At 52.3% G+C, this 18614-nt stretch overlaps 1 protein-coding gene across 7 annotated transcripts in view; it reads left to right on the forward strand.

Annotated features, from left to right (window-relative positions):
• LOC149355549 (whirlin-like) overlaps positions 1-18614 on the forward strand; it is a 266799-nt gene that overhangs the window by 96828 nt on the left and 151357 nt on the right. For all 7 annotated transcript variants that reach the window (XM_089583873.1, XM_089583868.1, XM_089583875.1 and 4 more), the window contains one exon: positions 10346-10587. In XM_089583873.1, coding sequence (XP_089439999.1) covers positions 10357-10587 — 231 coding nt within the window. In that variant the 5' untranslated portion in view covers positions 10346-10356. The remainder of the gene's footprint in view (positions 1-10345; positions 10588-18614) is intronic.

Here is an 18614-nt window from a genome sequence, read left to right on the forward strand (position 1 = left end):
TAGCAAGGGCCTCTCTCTGTGGCCCAATAATTGCTGCCCTGCCAACCTGCGCATATACAGCTGCGGTGAGGTTTCGCAGTTACACAATATTTCAGGAATTTTCAGCCTCAGCGCTTACTTCATCCCCCGAATACAAGCATCTTCTGCACCCTTGGAGCAGTAAAGACTGGAGTTCGCGCAGACTGGAGGTCTCTTTCACGCGGTTGCGATGCCGAGTTCCTCTGCTTAATTTCTACCTTCACAGATCTGGTCTGGCGGTTTCTCCACTGTGTCCATTTTGTGCCGAGCCTGAGACAGTGGATCACTTCCTGCTGTTCTGCCGCCGATTCTCTTCTTTGAGGAGGCGCCTATTAGGAAATCCATTTCACCAGCTGGGTCTGCCTGTGTCCACTGAGGTTGTTCTTTCCTTTGGCGCTACTTCGCTTGGACGAAGCAACAGGAGTGCGCGCTGTGCAGTTCAAAAATTTCTTTTAGAAACACAACGACTCCCATGCTAATAATATTATTTTTTTCTATTTGTTTTCATTTTTCTGATTATCAAACTTTTAATTTATTATTATTATTATTTTTTCTGTCTCTCTTTCAGTCAATACAAAATTGAACCATTCCATATGTTGCATTCAAATTTGCACATAATGCCGTCCTCCCATCTTCGATCTCCCTGCTAACAGGTCCCCTTTCGTTGCGTCGTCCAATCTGTCAGCCTATACCCTATTAATACTCCTTTACCTCTAAAACTCTTAATCATTCCAACAGTTCACCGCCTGTGTCTTGGCCTCTCCCCCGTAGTGGGTATGTGCCATTCTACTTGAGGCCAACCAACCAACCATCTGTCGTTGTTGTTGCCTTAGTGGCATGGCACATACCCACAACAGGGGATAGTCCAGGGTTCAGTGAGGAGAGTCAAAATAAGGTAAATTAGAGCCAATCTAATGGTTGAACTTTGATTGCCAAGCTAATGGTTTAACTTTGGTTAAGAACTCAGAGGAATTAAAGATGAAATGATTTATTAAAAAAATTAAAAATGAAATAGAAAAAATAAACGGTACGAGGTTAACAACAACAACCGCCTGTGTCTGGGCCAATCCCCCGCCGTGGGTATGCGCCATTTAAACAGAATCTAGCAACAACACGGATACGTCCGGCTGAGGAGTTTTCGGTTGGTTGGTTGGTTGGTTGGTTGGCCTCAAATAAAATGGCACATACCCACTACGGGGGGTGGCCAAGACACAGGCGGTGAACTGCTGGAAAGAGGAGCATTTATAGAGGAAAGGGAGTTTTTGAATGCCTGCCGGTTCTTGGCCGATGCCCCTCTGTGGGTATATGCCATTAGTGGCTTGCTCAACTACAAGAACGACAGCGCACGAAACTGGAGGCAGCAAACATTCCACTATTATACTTCTCCGCCTCATGCCTTTGTTTTCCGCGCAAATAATTATGAATTTCCTTGGCGTTCATCACCATACCTTGACGAATCCCCCTACGTGAGTATGTGCCAAATTTACTGAGGTCAACAGCAACATACCTAAAACTCTATTAAAAGCGGTTGTTGTTGGCCTCTGGTGGAGTGGCACAACCCACAGTGGGGGATTGCCCAGAGTGCGCTGCAAATTCAAACAGAAGAAACACATTGTCGTAAATAAGCTGTTGTTGCCTCTGAAGGAATCGCACATACCCGCGGTGGGAGATTGGCCAGAGCTTAACAGGTGCAGACCCAAGCAGAAGAAAAATTCACCGCACCGCTCTCTGTCATGTTGTTGTCCTCGATATGTGATGGCGTATACATGCAAGGGGCGTTTCTTAATATTTTTTGTCGCCAACCCTCCTCCTCCTTTAGGGTCGATTAGACTCGTTTATACACCACAGGATGGTTCTGTGCGTACTCTACTTGAACCATTAAAGTGGAAATATAGAATCTCGTTCTGGCACTTAGCAGTGGGGCCCCTCTTCAAATTATATTTGATAACATCTTTCCCAGCCCCGCATTCTATGCCGGTTGGGTGAGTGTCTTAAGCGACGACGTGCCGCCTTTGCCGCCACCCTGAGCGTGGAGTGATATCTCACCGCTTTTTTAGTAGTTTAATTTTAGTCTTCAGCTTTGGACACTCTCTTGAGCTTGCTTCCAGTATTCCATCGTAGTTCACGCACTTCGGTGCATCGACCGCGTTTTCAGGTCAATCGCTGTGTCCGGCACGAAGCAGGCGTGTTGCCCAGCTTGCGCACACAACGCTGACGCGTTCAAGCTTCTGGCGTTTGCGGCACTGCAAATGACGTATCATTTTTGGGCACCATGGGTGCTTTACGAGTCTTAATTTTTCGGGCGACAGCGCACTGGTCTCTTTTCACGTCAATTTCATGTACCTCGCTGAATATCAGCGATTAGGACCTCAGGTGTAAGTAGATTCGTTACGTCATCCCGCATGTCCTCTTTCACATCCGAAATCACACTTGCGGCTACACATCCGTTTGCAAAATATGAACGCACCCGTATGCTCCATAAGCTTGACACGGCCTTCAGGTTGTCTAACGTTGCCCTGTTCGACGCATTAACAGCGAAGATATTCGTGCCGGCGTTGATGCGCACCTCTTCGGCTTGCCCAGGAACCAGCATTCCAAGTCAGACAGTAAGAGCTTGTCTTCGGAAAGTTCAAGTTGTATGTGGCACCGACAGGCATGTACGAGGTAGCGTGTGTAGCATGTACTAGGTAGGACCTTGGTGTTAGTCGTTCACCACATCCACAACCTCTGCCTCAGCGGTCGCCACGCCACCGGGAGGACCTTGAAGACCCACGTGAGTAGCGTCTGCAAACGAGCTCGTCCGCACAACCAGGAACGACGTGGTGCGCACCAGCTTCGCGTCAAGGCCAGCTACCTCTCGCTGCGAGGTCTCCTGCATGTCCCGGAGAGCATGGACATGAGCGCTAGCACAGCCTGCAAGTGAGCTGATATCGGCGCACCTTCGAAACAGGTTGACCGCCTAGTTCGCGATGACCGTTCTCCGGGCCAGCAGTACCTTGGTGCCAGGGTCGTTCACCACATCCACGACCTCCGCCTCAGCGGTCGCCGCGAAGCCGGGGGAACCTTGAAGACCAATGTGAACGGCGTCGGCAAACGAGCTCGTCCGCAAAGCCAGGAACGACGTGGTGCGCACCAGCTTCGCGTCAAGGCCAGCTACCACACGCTGCGAGGCCTCCTGCGTTTCCCGGAGGCCATGGGCACGAGCGCGAGCCCCGCCTGCAAGGGCGCTGATATTGGCGCAGCTTCGACACAGGGTGACCACCTGGTTCGCGATGACCGTCCTCCGGGCCAGCAGTACCTTGGTGCCAGGGTCGTTCACCACATCCACGACCTCCGCCTCAGCGGTCGCCGCGAAGCCGGGGGAACCTTGAAGACTGACGTGAACGGCGTCGGCAAACGAGCTCGTCCGCACAGCCAGGAACGACGTGGTGCGCACCAGCTTCGCGTCAAGGCCAGCTACCACACGCTGCGAGGCCTCCTGCGTTTCCCGGAGGCCATAAGCACGAGCGCGAGCCCCGCCTGCAAGTGCGCTGATATTGGCGCAGCTTCGACACAGGGTGACCACCTGGTTCGCGATGACCGTCCTCCGGGCCAGCAGTACCTTGGCGCCAGGGTCGTTCACCACATCCACGACCTCCGCCTCAGCGGTCGCCGCGAAGCCGGGGGAACCTTGAAGACTGACGTGAACGGCGTCGGCAAACGAGCTCGTCCGCACAGCCAGGAACGACGTGGTGCGCACCAGCTTCGCGTCAAGGCCAGCTACCACACGCTGCGAGGCCTCCTGCGTTTCCCGGAGGCCATAAGCACGAGCGCGAGCCCCGCCTGCAAGTGCGCTGATATTGGCGCAGCTTCGACACAGGGTGACCACCTGGTTCGCGATGACCGTCCTTCGGGCCAGCAGTACCTTGGTGCCAGGGTCGTTCACCACATCCACGACCTCCGCCTCAGCGGTCGCGCGAAGCCGGGGGAACCTTGAAGACCGACGTGAACGGCGTCGGCAAACGAGCTCCTCCGCACAGCCAGGAACGACGTGGTGCGCACCAGCTTCGCGTCAAGGCCAGCTACCACACGCTGCGAGGCCTCCTGCGTTTCCCGGAGGCCATGGGCACGAGCGCGAGCCCCGCCTGCAAGTGCGCTGATATTGGCGCACCTTCGACACAGGGCGACCGCCTGGTTCGCGATGACCGTCCTCCGGGCCAGCAGCACCTTGGTGCCAGGGTCGTTCACCCCATCCACGACCTCCGCCTCAGCGGTCGCCGCGAAGCCGGGGGAACCTTGAAGACCAACGTGAACGGCGTCGGCAAACGAGCTCGTCCGCAGAGCCAGGAACAACGTGGTGCGCACCAGCTTCGCGTCAAGGCCAGCTACCACACGCTGCGAGGCCTCCTGCGTTTCCCGGAGGCCATGGGCACGAGCGCGAGCCCCGCCTGCAAGTGCGCTGATATTGGCGCACCTTCGACACAGGGTGACCGCCTGGTTCGCGATGACCGTCCTCCGGGCCAGCAGTACCTTGGTGCCAGGGTCGTTCACCACATCCACGACCTCCGCCTCAGCGGTCGCCACGCCGACCGGGGTCAGAAGCGTCCGCAAGCGAAATCCCGGCCGTGGCACCGCCGGATCGGAGACTCCGGTGGGGACGGCGACCGCACCAGCAGGATTCGCGACATGGTCCACAGAGCGCGCGCAGTAGGTAACAGCCGCGGCATCAGCACTTGTCTGGATATCGGTTGCGGCCGGGTTCACTTCCTGGCGCGAGGCCTGACGTCCGGGCGGTAGGCCTAACGCTTCCGCCAGAGAGCAGGTGCCATCCGAGAAGGCCGCAAGCAGGGCGTTATCGTGCGGCGAAAAGCCAAGGTAGAACCGGTGGCGGAACTAACCTCAGGCGAAAGGACCGCTTTTGGTGGCCGCTCCCGAGAAGCGGCTTCATCTTCTTCGTCGGTCGTGACAGGCCCAACGGCCGCCGGCTTTCGCAGCAACCAATGCAGCGGCAAAGAAAACTACCTGCCGCCGGAGAAGGTGGCGTCCAGAGCCAGAGACGGCTGCAACACCGGAGACGTGAGCACTCAGGGCCCAGTAGGGTTAAGCGGCCAGTACTCTGCGAAAGCAGGCAGCCATGGCGGGCATAGCCGAGCAGGAACAAGAGGAGCTGCGTCCACTCAGTCTAGCAGCTGGTTCCCGGACTTCATGCACCTTGCGAGAGGTCACCCTGCCGAGGCCCGCAGTCGACCCGCGCTCAACCGCAAGATCCCTCCCCGAAGGGGACGTCGTCCACCCACCGACCTAGACGACGCCGGGAGCTCAAGCTCGTCCGCACAGCCAGGAACGACGTGGTGCGCACCAGCTTCGCGTCAAGGCCAGCTATCTCACGTTGCGAGGCCTCCTGCATGTCCTGAAGAGGATGGGCACTAGCGCGAGCACCGCCTGCAAGTGCGCCGATACCGGCGCACCTGCGACCCAGGGTGACCGCCTGGTTCGCGATGACCGTCCTCCGGATCAACAGGACCTTGGTGCCAGGGTCGTTCATCACATTCACGCTCTCCGCCTCAGCGGTCGCCACGCCGACCGGGGTCAGAAGCGTCTGCAAGCGAAATCCCGGCCGTGACACCGCCGGATCGGAGAGTCCGGTGGGGGCGGCGACCGCGCCCGCAGGATCCGCGATTTGGTACACAGAGTGCACGCCGTAGAGAACAGCCGCGGCGTCAGCACTTGTCTGGATATCGGTTGCGGCCGGGGGCACTTCCTTGCGCGAGGCCTGACGTCCGGGCGGTAGGCCTAACGCGACCGCCAGAGAGCCGGTGCCATCCGAGAAGGCCGCAAGCAGGGCGTTATCGTGCGGCGAAAAGCCAAGGTAGAATCGGTAGCGGAACTGACCTCAGGTGAAAGGACCGCTTTTGCTGGCCGCTCCCGAGAAGCGGCTTCATCTTCTTCGTCGGTAGTGACGGCCCCACCCACCGACCTAGACGACGCCGGGAGCTCGAGCTCGTCCGCACAGCCAGGAACGACGTGGTGCGCACCAGCTTCGCGTTAAGGCGAGCTACCACACGCTTCGAGATCTCCTGCATTTCCCCCGTAGTGGGTATGTGCCATTTTATTTGAGGCCAACCAACCAACCAACGGCCGCCGGCTTTCGCAGCAGCCAACGCAGCGGCAAAGAAAACCACCTGCCGCCGGAGAAGGTGGCGTCCAGAGCCAGAGCCGGCTGCAACACTGGGGACGTGAGCAGTCAGGGCCAAGCAGGGTTAAGCGGCCAGTACTCTGCGAAAGCAGGCAAGGCAGCCATGGCGGGCAGAGCCGAGCAGGAGCAAGAGGAGCTGCGTCCGCTCAGGCTAGCAGCTGGCTGCCGGATTTCAGCCGATGGGCCTCCCAGACTGCGTGCACCTTGCGAGACGTCACCCTGCCGAGGCCCGCAGTCGATCCGCGCTCAACCGCAAGATCCCTCCCCGAAGGGGACGTCGACCGACCCACCGAACTAGACGACGCCGGGAGCTCAAGGTGAAATAATCGATTCCTGCTTGCTGGCTGTAGGCTCGAGAACTGCTATCCACTGCAGAAGCAGAGAGCCATCCGCCATCGTTTATGACGGTGAGCCCGCTGTATAAGAGCTGCGACTCGTGGCCTCTATTTATCCTTTTCGACTAGCTTAAAAGATACGGGTGATCGCAGAAAGACAGCAAGAAAAGGGGGCGAAAGTATTCCACGCGAGATTTAGGAGAAATCACTGCCTGCTTTCACATGAAATACGGTGTAAGGTAGACAACATGCGTGACCTCCGATCAGTTTTCGACTTATAGGCTGCGCGGCACCGGTCGAAAGAACTTCGTGCAATGTATTTATGGGAATCTCCCACTACTGGTCGGCCGGATTCGGGCCCCCAACCAAGGTGATTTTTCATTAAACGGCAAACATTATCAGAAAAAAAAAAACTGTTTGTTGACTTTGTAACAGTGTAGCTGTGCTCATGTGGACGAATGTAGCTATTTAATTTATGTAGCTCTGAATTTGACACGGACACAAGGAGCCAGACAATGACGTGCGCTCGTCCTATTATGGCTTGCTGTTCGCGTATCAAATTTAGCGGTTCCGAAATGACGTATCTGCATCAACTAGCCCGCAGCACTGCCCTATAATGTGATTATTCTTTTGACCTAAAGCATATCATAAGTTACCTACCCAGCATGGCCCATATTAGCAGCTGAGTTTTTCAAACAAGCGTGGGTGCCGGACTTGGTTGCCGAACCATGCGTTTGCGTAGTTGATCACGGCATATATTATTATTTCACCATCGTGTCCGTAAACTAGACCAAACGGCGTGAGGCGGTCTTTTCATGAATGGCTGTATTGTACACGATTGTGACGTACGGGAGGATCCCATGCCCAGTTTTGTGCTTCACGTCAAGGTACTAGGTGCATTCATGCCCATGTCTCCATTTTCTCTTCAGAGTTAAGATTCTCAAAATGGCAGTGCTTTCGCTCAGAGAACACAATGTGCTTATTCGTTTTCTTCGCTTACTTGGAATGGCACCAATTCACACCCATGACAATTTTAGTGGCACATGCATCATGGACGTGGAGCACTGGCTCTTGTTGCTGCGACAGTTCGAAGGCCAGACTTCATGTAAAAGTGAAACATAGGTGCCTTACGCACGAACCAGCTTACCAGGCGACAGCAGCTCTCAGACGAAAGAAGAGGTTATGAAGAACCGTCGACTAGCATGAACAGAAGGCGTCAATATCAGTATCTTCATAGCACGTGAGTGCACCATCCTGCATGAAAACCTGACAGTGAGGTACATTTTCTCCTCATTGCTTCTGCGAATGCTGACAGATGAACATAGCATTCAAGTGCCGCCGTGTGTAGAGAAATGTCAACACGCAGTGCCGATATGAACCATACTTTTACTCGATATATTGTCAGAATGGCTGACACTTACATTGTGTTTCATTCCTGAAACCAAGTGACAATTACTCCAATGGAAGCGCACGAACGTACCCCAGCACCACAGAAGAAACTCCTGTTTAGCCCCAATTATACAGAAATCATGGTCACAATGTTTTGGACAAGGAGAGCGAGAGCGTTATATCCACTTTACTGCGTTCACGAGAGCCCGAGTGTAACAGCTGAAGCCCATGAAGACGTTCTGCGAACGAAGGTTCAACCTTCTGACAAAAGCGGTCAGGGATGACTGCTCTGGTGAGCTTGCGTCAAAACAACAATCCGTTTCTTCCATGCTGCTGCTCGCAGTCAAATCTGCTTCATGGCAACATTAATAGTTTTTTTGTCGCACGGATTGCGAAGACGGCCTTAAATTCGAGAAATACGCTACGCATGTACTGTCCTTGCTTAAAGTAACCAAGCAACGAAGTTTGTTTCTCAGCCGTGCAGTCAACCACTGATGTCACGCATTTAGCTGCAAATCTGTGTAAGGAAAGAACCTTAGACCTCACCTTTCGGGACGACTTGTTCTTTAGGGCTGCCGTAAGAGCTCCACTGTACGGCTGAGAAGGTAACCCCGTTGTCTGGTTACTTTTGTCAAAAACGGTAAACTCATGATTCACATCAGTGCAACCAAGAGATTTTGGGCAGTTCTGCGGCCTCGAACGCAGGCCATTCAGAAACAACACTAGAGGGCCAGCGCATGCGATTGCGGTAACGCGAAAAAGATGCCGTTTGTTATAAAAGTCTGCGACCCGCTTTCACTGTGCTGTATTCCGGCCTCGCAGGCGGCATGCATCAGCAGAAGTAAAGTCGCTCTTCAGAGACAGCTTCGCCGTTACGTAAACTTCCGCGTTCAAAAGACATACACAGACATGGACAAGACGATGCTGGAACCGAAGTGGTATGCACGGAAAGTGCTGGTATATTGTGGGCCACCGCTGGAGCCCCATCGCTGTTGTCACAGTTTCGGTTAGGAATTCAGTGACAGCCTTCGAGGGACTGCGGACAATATCAGGCTCCTCTTTCGCACCACGCATTTGGTGGTGTATAGTTTCTTTCGTTCCCTCATGGCTCGGTCAAGTCACCTCAAGAGTGATCATAGATATTTGCTGAACCTGGCCGATCATAATGATCAGCAGTGATCATGTAGGCACACAGCTAGTCGCTTCAGTTACGGCAACCCCGAATCAAGTCACACTGAAGATGGCTGTTTCAGCGTGGGTAAAGAGAGGCACCGGGAGAAGACCGCATGGCAGGAGCGAGAGGTGGCTCAGGTCACACGGGAGCCTTAGGAAGTGAGCCGAAGATTCGCAGACACAGAGCAAGAGATGCGGGACCATCCGATTTCGTAGCCAACACTTTTTACTGATTTCACTAAAGAGCTACTCCCACGCACCTCAGCTGTTTGCTACCCCGTGTAGACAGCGTCTACACTGCAGATGGTAAAGCGACGGTAGACTCGCCTTAAAAAAAAGAGAGCAAAAAACAAAATCGTTTTAAAGGGGTGAAGATAAGAATACAGCAACCCCTCCGCCACCCTGTAACGTATCCCGCTAGCCCCTGGATAACATTCCCAGTGGCCTTTAGACGGCCAGGAATATTCGGTTACACGACGGCGCTTAATGTCGGGATAAGACAATATGTATACAGCTGCCACTACAAGGCAGCGCAATGAGCACATTGTCGAACACTGGCGCATCACTTGTACAAGACTATAAGACTACTTTATTCGCTCGTAAAAGGACCATTTTGAACAAGAACATTCTAAAAGGAACTGCTCTGAACACGGTAATTCCTGCGCCAAGGAAACTGAAAATTCGTGCCCTAATGTTCGCGTACTGAAAATACATCGCACAAGTCTCAGAAAATGAAAACGCTAACCGTCGCGTTAGGCGGAAGAAAATTAATGCTGGCGTCTACCAGTGTACACTATACCTCAACAGCGACAGCGTTTGCAAGCATGTCGCGAGCGCTCGGAGAAACATCCCGCGTGACGTACGACCGCAACTAAGCGATAAGCGGGCGTAGGTGTTCCCTTAGTTCACATCCAATCCGCACTGCGTCACTCGTATATGTGCCACGAAGAGGGACCTTATGCCACGAGCGTTGCAAGCGTCCGATGAAGCGCTGCTGCAGCATTGAGGAGGCAATCGGGAAGGAGGCGTTGGTCAAACACAACTGCTCGTGGCTCTTGCACGCGTGAGGCATGGGGCCCGGCAAACTGAGCCTGTCTTTCACTTCCGTCCATATCTTTACTGGGAAAAGCCCACATTTCACTGTTCACTCGAGGCAGCCCCTTCGTTTGCCTGGCGTTTGTATGGCTGCGTCTGCGTAAGTGCGCACCATGTTTTCTCGCAAGCCCGTGGTTGATTGACCCCCCCTCCCCTGCAGCGCAGCGTCCCATGCCGTGGCGCGACTCGGTGCGGACGCTCACCTTCCAGCGGTCGCCGTCTGGACGGCACGCGGACTCTGGCCGGCTGGGATTCGAGGTGCGCGCCGTCGAGGGGGGCCTCGTGGTCGACCACGTGGACCCCCAGTCGGCAGCGCACCGCGCGGGCCTCAAGCAGGGGGACCTCCTGCTGGCCGCCAACCACGTCTCTTTCCGTGGACTGGACCTGGAGGCGGCGCTACAGGTAACGCCCTCTCCACTTCTAGCGAACTCTGAGAGAGCACGGCACTGCCAACTCCGTTGCAAGGAAACAGGCGTGTGCAGGTGCAGCTGTCAGGAGTCAGTGTCAGCTGCGAAGGGTGGCGCTTCTCAGAGCACTACCATGTGCTTTTCAGCAGCAATTTCAAAAGGGCCAGTCAGCGGTTTCTAAAAACACCAACCTTTTTGGTGGGCCCAAAACCTTTTTTTGTGCCAACTGCTGTTTCTTTTTATCTCATCTTCGTTCTTTTAACGCGAGAGCGTTACGGCCCCGTTCTCCAAATAATCCGGCGTCGGCGTCGGCGTTGTAAGCGAAAAATCACGGGCGCTGCTTTGGCAGGCGGTCCCCGCAGAGCAACCTACGAGGTAGGTCACCTAGGCTACGTGACCTTGCAGCGTCATCACAACCTGCCATCGGGTAGTGAGCAAATTGCCCACCGTGGCAGGAGGCAGTTAAATTAATGTCTGGTCACGAGAGGTCACTGGGGAATACTAACCTGGGCAGCAGAAGGCCCACTGCTGCGAGTACCTGTCATCGCAGGGCAGTGGCGCATCGCTTAACCGCATCACCCTTGCGCCAGGAGAGGTACGAGGACCCCCAGGGATCTATGAATGCTGAGTAGAGAATGGCCTTCTGCATACATGGGAATTAACCGATGACACTATCGCGTCGTACCCTTAAGGCGGAGCTTAAGTGTCCCCTCCATTTTTTTCTTAGAAGACGAAAAAGTGGCGGTAGTGCTTCGTTTTGTGTTTTAGCCTCACTTACGCCAGCTGTCTCCGCGGGTGCTCGCAGCATGCATGAGATCGTCTTGCTTGCAGCGCTAAATTAATGAAAGTAAAAAAGACGAATTTTCGTTTTGTACGTTGGTTCTAGAATGCACAGTTGCAAATGGAGAACATTGCTTCAAAGGAACTGCACTGCTTAGTCTTTTTCCCACGCCACTAAGCCACTCAAATGCGGAGCGCGTGGTCTAGCTCGTTAGCCGCACGCAGTCGCACGGTCGAAGCATCATGAAGCTGCCCGCATTGAGATCCACCTGGCGGCGCTGTGTCTCCAGGTGCCTACCGCCAAGGTTTTGCAAGGTGCCGGTGTGTTTCAGCTCGGAAAGGATGCCGAAAGCGGGCAAGTTAGACACGAGTGTAGGTGAATACTTGTTGCATTTATGACCGGCAACGAACTTCTTGACGAAGTCTGACATTTTTTTTTATTTCGAGTCACAGTTCCTTAACGGCTGGGTACTGTTCCTGGGACAAGTTGTTTTTATACGGGCTCTGGAGCGTGCTTGCACAATGCACTCTTGTGTCTGAGAAAAGCGTCCTTTTCATGTTTTTGTGCGCTAGCGATTATAGTGGGCATTCCCCAGCATTTAGCCGCTGTCTGTCTATCTTTCTGTCTGTTTGTCTGAAGCCGGTTTTGTAGCAGGCTGCTCACCTGCCCACCAGGTGGGCAGGTTGCCCACCACCCATCAGGTTGCCCACCACGTGGTGGGCATACATGTAGCAACCTGCCGCCTTGTCAGGTGGCAGCACAATTAATCGCGAGAGGCTGCTCGGCAGGAGCAACATGGGTCGCAACCCAAGTCCTCCGATAGCAGCACCTGTCATCGCAGGGCAGCGGCGCATCGCTTGACCGCTGCACCTCTGCGCCAGGAGGAGTATGAACACTCCCAGGGATCTGTGAATGTAAAGGAGAGAATGACCAAAATGAACATAAACTCAATATCGCTATCCAAACAACTTCCATTCTTGAACACTGGGTCTGAACACCGGAACCGAAGTGAAAACCGAATTGCTGGCACTCCTAATTAGCATTTGGCCTAACTACGCATATCGACCATCATTTTTTTGTTGCGAAAGCAACACTACGCGAGTCGCCGAGCCATAATTTCGCGGAGCTGACGAAAGGCCGTACTGCGCATGCGCGAGGAGCAGTGACGTCACACGGCGCACAGCTGGCTCTCCGCCGCCGTCGCTGCGCGGGTGACTCAGAGGTGCCGCCGCCGCGCTCGCCAGTTGCGCATGCGCAGTAGCGGCGCATAGCTAGCGTGCCGGGGGCCGCCGCCGCTGCCGCGCGCTCTCCATCGCCCCTCTCTCTCTCCTTGGTGCTTTCGCAACCATCCAGGTTTAACCAGAGGTAAAACACTGCCAATTTTTTAATATGCTTCGAGCGCACTTTTCAAAAGATTAAGCAACGTTAGTGTGTTTCGGCTAACTTCGTAAGCATTAAAAAACGACAGCTGGCTCTACGAAGACATAACCAAAGTAAGGTTAAAATTATAATTCAGTAACTGACACAGATAAACTAGCCAACTTTTAATTCGTTAAATATTAGCTCGAAATTTTCAATGCCAAAGTAGCAAATCAGCTATAAAAGTTGCTTCTTTGTTGTTTCTTCAAAGGAAGAAATTGTTTCTTCATAGTAAGCTCAGCGTAGTGACTTTCCGCTTCCGCGTCGCGATGCGCTTCGTGAATCGTGGCCGGGCAGAAGGAACGCGGTTACGCAAAGCCGCTATGAATACGCAAGCTACCGGCAACAGTGACGGCTCTGCGACAAGCGCGGGCAGTTCGTTTTGTTTCAATTGAGAGCTACCGTTCCGTCGCCTTTTTTTTTTGGCACAGCTCGGGTAACTTGTTGCAGTACTATGTGGAGCATCATTATTCTAGAAAATGAAGCACCCACGCTCATCGCAGGACCATCGCTGTGACCACGGCCGGGCTTATTCACTGCGGCTTAGTGTGCGCGATTTCCTTCAGTCGGAGCACGTTTGACGGAGCTCACATCGCGACGCTGGTGCGCATGGCCTCGTAATTTTTTTAACTATCGAGGTCACATTTTAGAGTTTTGTCCTCAGTAGTACGCATACACCTTGTGTACGTGTGTCTCAAGTTCAAGAACGCTCGAGAACTTCAGTAAAAAAACAAAAATTGGCAGTGGCATAGCTCTGCTATGCCAGGATATAGGTAGCGTGAGGTGAGGGCGAGGTGTCCACACCTCGATGGACACCTGAACCAGATGAAAGGCGCATAACTGACCTCTTGGATCAGTGGACACCTCAACCGTGCTTTAGGCTAAGTGTCGGAAGTGACAGGTGCGCGCTGCATGCGTCGGCATTGATAAGGTTGTGCCAGAAACGCGTCGCTGAAGCCATAGGCCGTCGGCGTTCGTTGTGTTCATTGGCGTTGGCGTTGACAACGTTTTACACTCCGATCATTTTAAGGAAAGGAAGGCGAGCGCGCGGCGAGGCACGCCAGCTGTGCGCCGTGTGACGTCACTGCTCCTCGCGCATGCGCAGCACGGCTCTCCAGGAGCCACGCGAAACTGCTCAACCTCGGCCAGTGTAGCTCACGCTACAAAAAACTTAATTCTAATGTTTTAGACCCAACTTTCGGTGCGGTGTTACACAGCAGACGCCTGCTTATTTGACCCTCTTTTGAGAGACGGTTATCCGCTCGTCATCTGACCCGAGCATCCTGGTAACTGAGAAGGCATATTTTTGGGACTTATGGTTTCTTCGCACCTATCTTCGCACACAGTCCTCAGACTACCTTACAAGAAAACCCGGCCGAACACTTAGCTTTGTTAAAATAAACCTTATGAATCTAAAATATTCGCAGCGCATGTAAACGGGGCGAGACATCAAAGGCACGGTCGTCATGTCACGTGTCCCATTTACATCGTCTACTCTGCGTCCCATTTACATGGGCTAACATTTTACGTTATGAACCAGCCGTCCCCACTTCACGCCCTGTTCAACTTCAGGAAAGTACCCCGAGAAGCCACAGGCGTACTGTACTGCCTTTGGAAGTCGCCCCCCTTTTTTCGAACACGCCGCTGTCACGTGGGACTCCGACAAACACTCGCCAATGAATTGGAAGCTGTCCAAAGCCATGCCATACTACGAACATAGCGCTGGAGTCTTCATGAAGCCCCCAAATTTTTCATCACGGAGATGGCCAGGGCAGAAGAATACGCGGAACTCAATCACGTGCCGCGACGAAACAAGCTGCTTGATTCATTCTTAATTTTTAAGGCGCCAAAACAGGACAAAACAGGAAGGTCGACAAAAGGACGAAGCGCTTCGTCCTGTTGCCGACCTTCCTGTTTTGTCCTGTTTTTCCTCCTTAAAGTCAAGAATGAACTGAAACCAACTAGCCCAACAGCAAGTTCTCTAAAGCTGTTTGGGTCGGCCATTGATAAGCAACTGGAACTACGACAACGGCGTTTGTACATGCATGAAGTCAACAGCGTGCGGGTCGAGACGATTATTCGAGAGAAACAGTGGGTTTCGAGAAGGGAGGCCGCGATTCGTCACCTGGTCGCTTTCACGGTATTTTTTCTGAAAAAGGCGACTCAGTTCGACTTCTGTCGAGTTCGCGTAAAGAGAGCATAAGACAGCACCTTTGAGATAGCCCATAGTCGGGGATTTGTTGTTGTTGTTGTTGTTGTTGTCCTCTAGAAAATGGCGCATACCCACTGCGGGGGATTGGCCAAGACACAGGCGGCAACTGATAGGTGTACAAAATGTTAAACAAGAAAATAATGGTGGGGAAAAATAAAATAATCATGATAATAATAGCAATTAGGAAATAAATGAAAGGATCTCAGATGAGTAAATGAAAGAGGCTAAACAAATGCTGTGAGATCGGTGACTGAAATAGAGAACGGGGCTAAATATTCCACGTTTCAGAAAGCTTTGATTCCAGAGAAATATTGATCATGAGAAATAGCACAGCTTAAGACGGCAGCCGTTTAGTGTCTGTAAGGAAGTTTTGCATGGCGGAGAGCACATTCCAGTTGCTGTGCCCAAGGGAGGAAGCCCCAAGAGACAGAGCAACCCCAGCTGACAGACTTAAACCAAGCTGTCGTAACGGAAGCTCCAGCAGGCGGCTCCGTAAAGAGGAGAAACGGCGGCAGGTTAACAAGAAATGATCTATCGTTTCGGGTTCTCCGCAGAACGGGCACAATGGGGAGACCGCCAGACCAGATCTATAAAGGTAGAAGTTTAAAAGAGGCACGCGACAACGTAGACGCGTGAAGGAAACCTCAAGCTTGCGTGATCGCCATCCTTTACTGCACCACGGGTAAAGGAGATGCCGGAATTCGGGAGAGGAGGTCAAAGCTGATGCTGCGAATTCTTTCAAGAGCAGATACCTGCGAAACCTGGTCGCGGTAATATATGCGCTGGGTGGAAGCACAGATACGACTGGGCCGTGAAGAGGTGCCTTCGCCAGGGTATCAGCAACCTCATACAAATGGATTCCTCTGTGCCCAGGCACCCAGACCAACCGTAATGAACACACGTGGGGTGGAACCAAGCATTTGAGTAACCGAAGTGCCTGAGATGTTGTAGGCGCGGTGAGAGAGGAACACAACGATAATGAATCTGTCATAATTACGACAGAAGACAAGGAGCTGTTTAATTTGCGCAACGCTAAGACTACTGTTAGAAATTCGGCCAAATAAATAGGGGTGTAATCGGGAAGGCGGAGTGAGAATGACCAGTCAAGGGAGATGGAGAAAATGCCAACACCGGCCTTTTCTTCACACTGTGAGGCGTCTGTCGCTATGAGCACATGAGATTTAAAGCACAGCAGGTAATCCTGCAATAAACCGCTGAGCAAATGAAAAGGCATTAACTTTGCATGTTTTGGAAAGATGTCATCGAAGATAATCTGAATAGATGAGTTGGCGCATACCGGACGGATGTCCGAAATGCGGACGTTTAAGGGGTCCAGGAGGAATTGCACCAAACATATCTGAGGGGTACGGAAACGAGACCAGGTTTCGTTGAAAAATAGCCTAGGCTGACGAAGGAAGATCAAATTGGAGGCATGGAGCGAAGAATCTACGAACGTTTTCACCGTTAAGAGCCGAAATCTAGAAATCAATGATGGAGTACGCGCTTCCAGGTACAAAACGGAATTCGCCACAAATTTTGGAAGGCCCAAACAAAGGCGCAACGCCTCCCGCTCCAAGAGAATCAAGGGGCGAAGTTTATACGCTGGTGCACCAGAGAATAAAACACAGCCGAACTCTAAGACTGGACGGACGTACATTCTATAAATCATAAGAAGTGAGTGCCTTCTCATGCCAGAACGAACACTGCTCAGCCTGCGCAGCATACCGACTGCTCGGACTCCTTTCACAGTGATCTGCTCGATATGGGCCCCCCAGGAAAGAGAAGGATCATAAATTACTCCGAGGTATTTGACACTTTGCACTTGAGGAATTACATGGTTCCGGTAAACAATAGAGATATTAACTGGACGAGAGAGCGGAAAAACCAATAAAGCACTTAAGGGACAGATTAATGTCTCCTAACCATTGGTCTAGGACATTCAGGTAGGACTGTAATGACTGGTACAAAGAGGAAATGTCGTTCTCTGAAGCAAAAAAGGCGATGTCATCAGCATACACATAAGTGGACACCTGAGGACTGCAGGGAATACTGCTGAGTAAGATGTTAAAAAGTACAGGGGAGAGGACCGCCCCTTGGGGCACTCCTCTCGCTTGTCGAAATTTGCTTGATGAAACACCGTTCTGAAAGCAGTAAAATTCCCTGTCAGCAAGGAATTCAGCAACCCAAGCCACAAAGTATCTCGGAAGTTCTACTGCCTGCAGTCTTTGCAAGAGCGTCCTGTGCTCAACGCTGTCATAGGCTTTAGATACATCTAAAGTAACAAGCGCTGCGTATTGGTTTCGGCGCCGAGCTAACTGTATGCGGCTCTCCAGATCGGTATGGGCACACCATATAGAGCATCCTGGTCTGAAACCAATCTGGCAAGGGTTCAACAACCCAGTCTCTGAAATAACAGACATTATTCTATCATGCAACACCCTCTCAATTAACTTAACGAGATTCGAAGTTAAAGAAATTGGCCTTATATTGTCTAACACATAACCATCTCCCTGATTTTTAAGCAACGGGATAATCTTTGCTAAACGCCACTCATTTGGAATCCATGGCCCCTTAAGAGAGTAATTTATAAGCGCCAGTAAGTCGGTGGGAGATTCCTCGAACAAAATTTTAATCATAGAAGAAGTCACACCATCAGGGCCAGGGGCCGCGGGTGGAAGGCGGGATACAGTGTTCGAGAGCTCAGTGAGGGTGACCTCCTCGAAATCGTCCAAAGTGGCAAGAAATCTCTGAGGAGAAGGAAGAAGAGCCGTAAACCGGCGCTCAAGACCTCTGCCTATCTCTTCCAGGGACTGTGCAAGTTCAGCCGGTGACTGAACTAGGGAGACAGCGTTCATGGTGGACGAGATTAGTTTCCTGGATTTTAGGTAATTGAATAAAGCGCGCCTATTACCAGATTTTGAAAAGAATTCGTAGCGTTCAGTATCGTGCAACTCCTTTGCACGAGATACGGTGCGCTTAAACGTAGCTGCAACGAACTTATAATCGATCCAGTTTTTGGGACACTGATTATGGAGAAGTTTCTTCCAAGCAGCCTTTCGGCGCCTATAATCGCGAGCGCACTCTGCGTTCCACCAAAGGCACGGCGATGTTCCCTTATGTGCCTGAACCAAGAACTCCGATTTTTTACGAGCTCCATCCAAAATTGAACAAATGCGGATGGCATTATCTCCACTGTTGGAATGAGATAATTCCTGAAGGTCTGCTTTGAGGGCATTTTTAAAACTGTCGTAATTTATGAATGTGCGCCGTGTGCAGTTAGGAGAGGTCAACTGGCACATAACTTGGAAGCTGATCGGAAGGTGATCACTATTGGAGGCACAGTCAACTGGCGCCCAAGAGGACACAGTTATTCCGGGGGAAGAAAATGACAAGTCTAACGCTGAGCGAGCCTGACCACCCGAATTTAAACATATGAGGTTATTCACACAAGCCCAGTCCCATAAGAGCGTACCGCAGCGATCTGTACGAAACCCCCACGAAACATGATGCGAGTTGAAGTCTCCAACAATTAAAACCTGTTTCCTGCAACTAGATAAAAACGAGTCAAGAGGCCGAACGTCATGCACACCTGTTGGAAAATATACATTAG

The sequence above is a fragment of the Amblyomma mixtum genome, chromosome 3 (assembly GCF_055824585.1).
Source record: "Amblyomma mixtum isolate Tamu chromosome 3, ASM5582458v1, whole genome shotgun sequence".
Classification (NCBI taxonomy): domain Eukaryota; kingdom Metazoa; phylum Arthropoda; class Arachnida; order Ixodida; family Ixodidae; genus Amblyomma; species Amblyomma mixtum.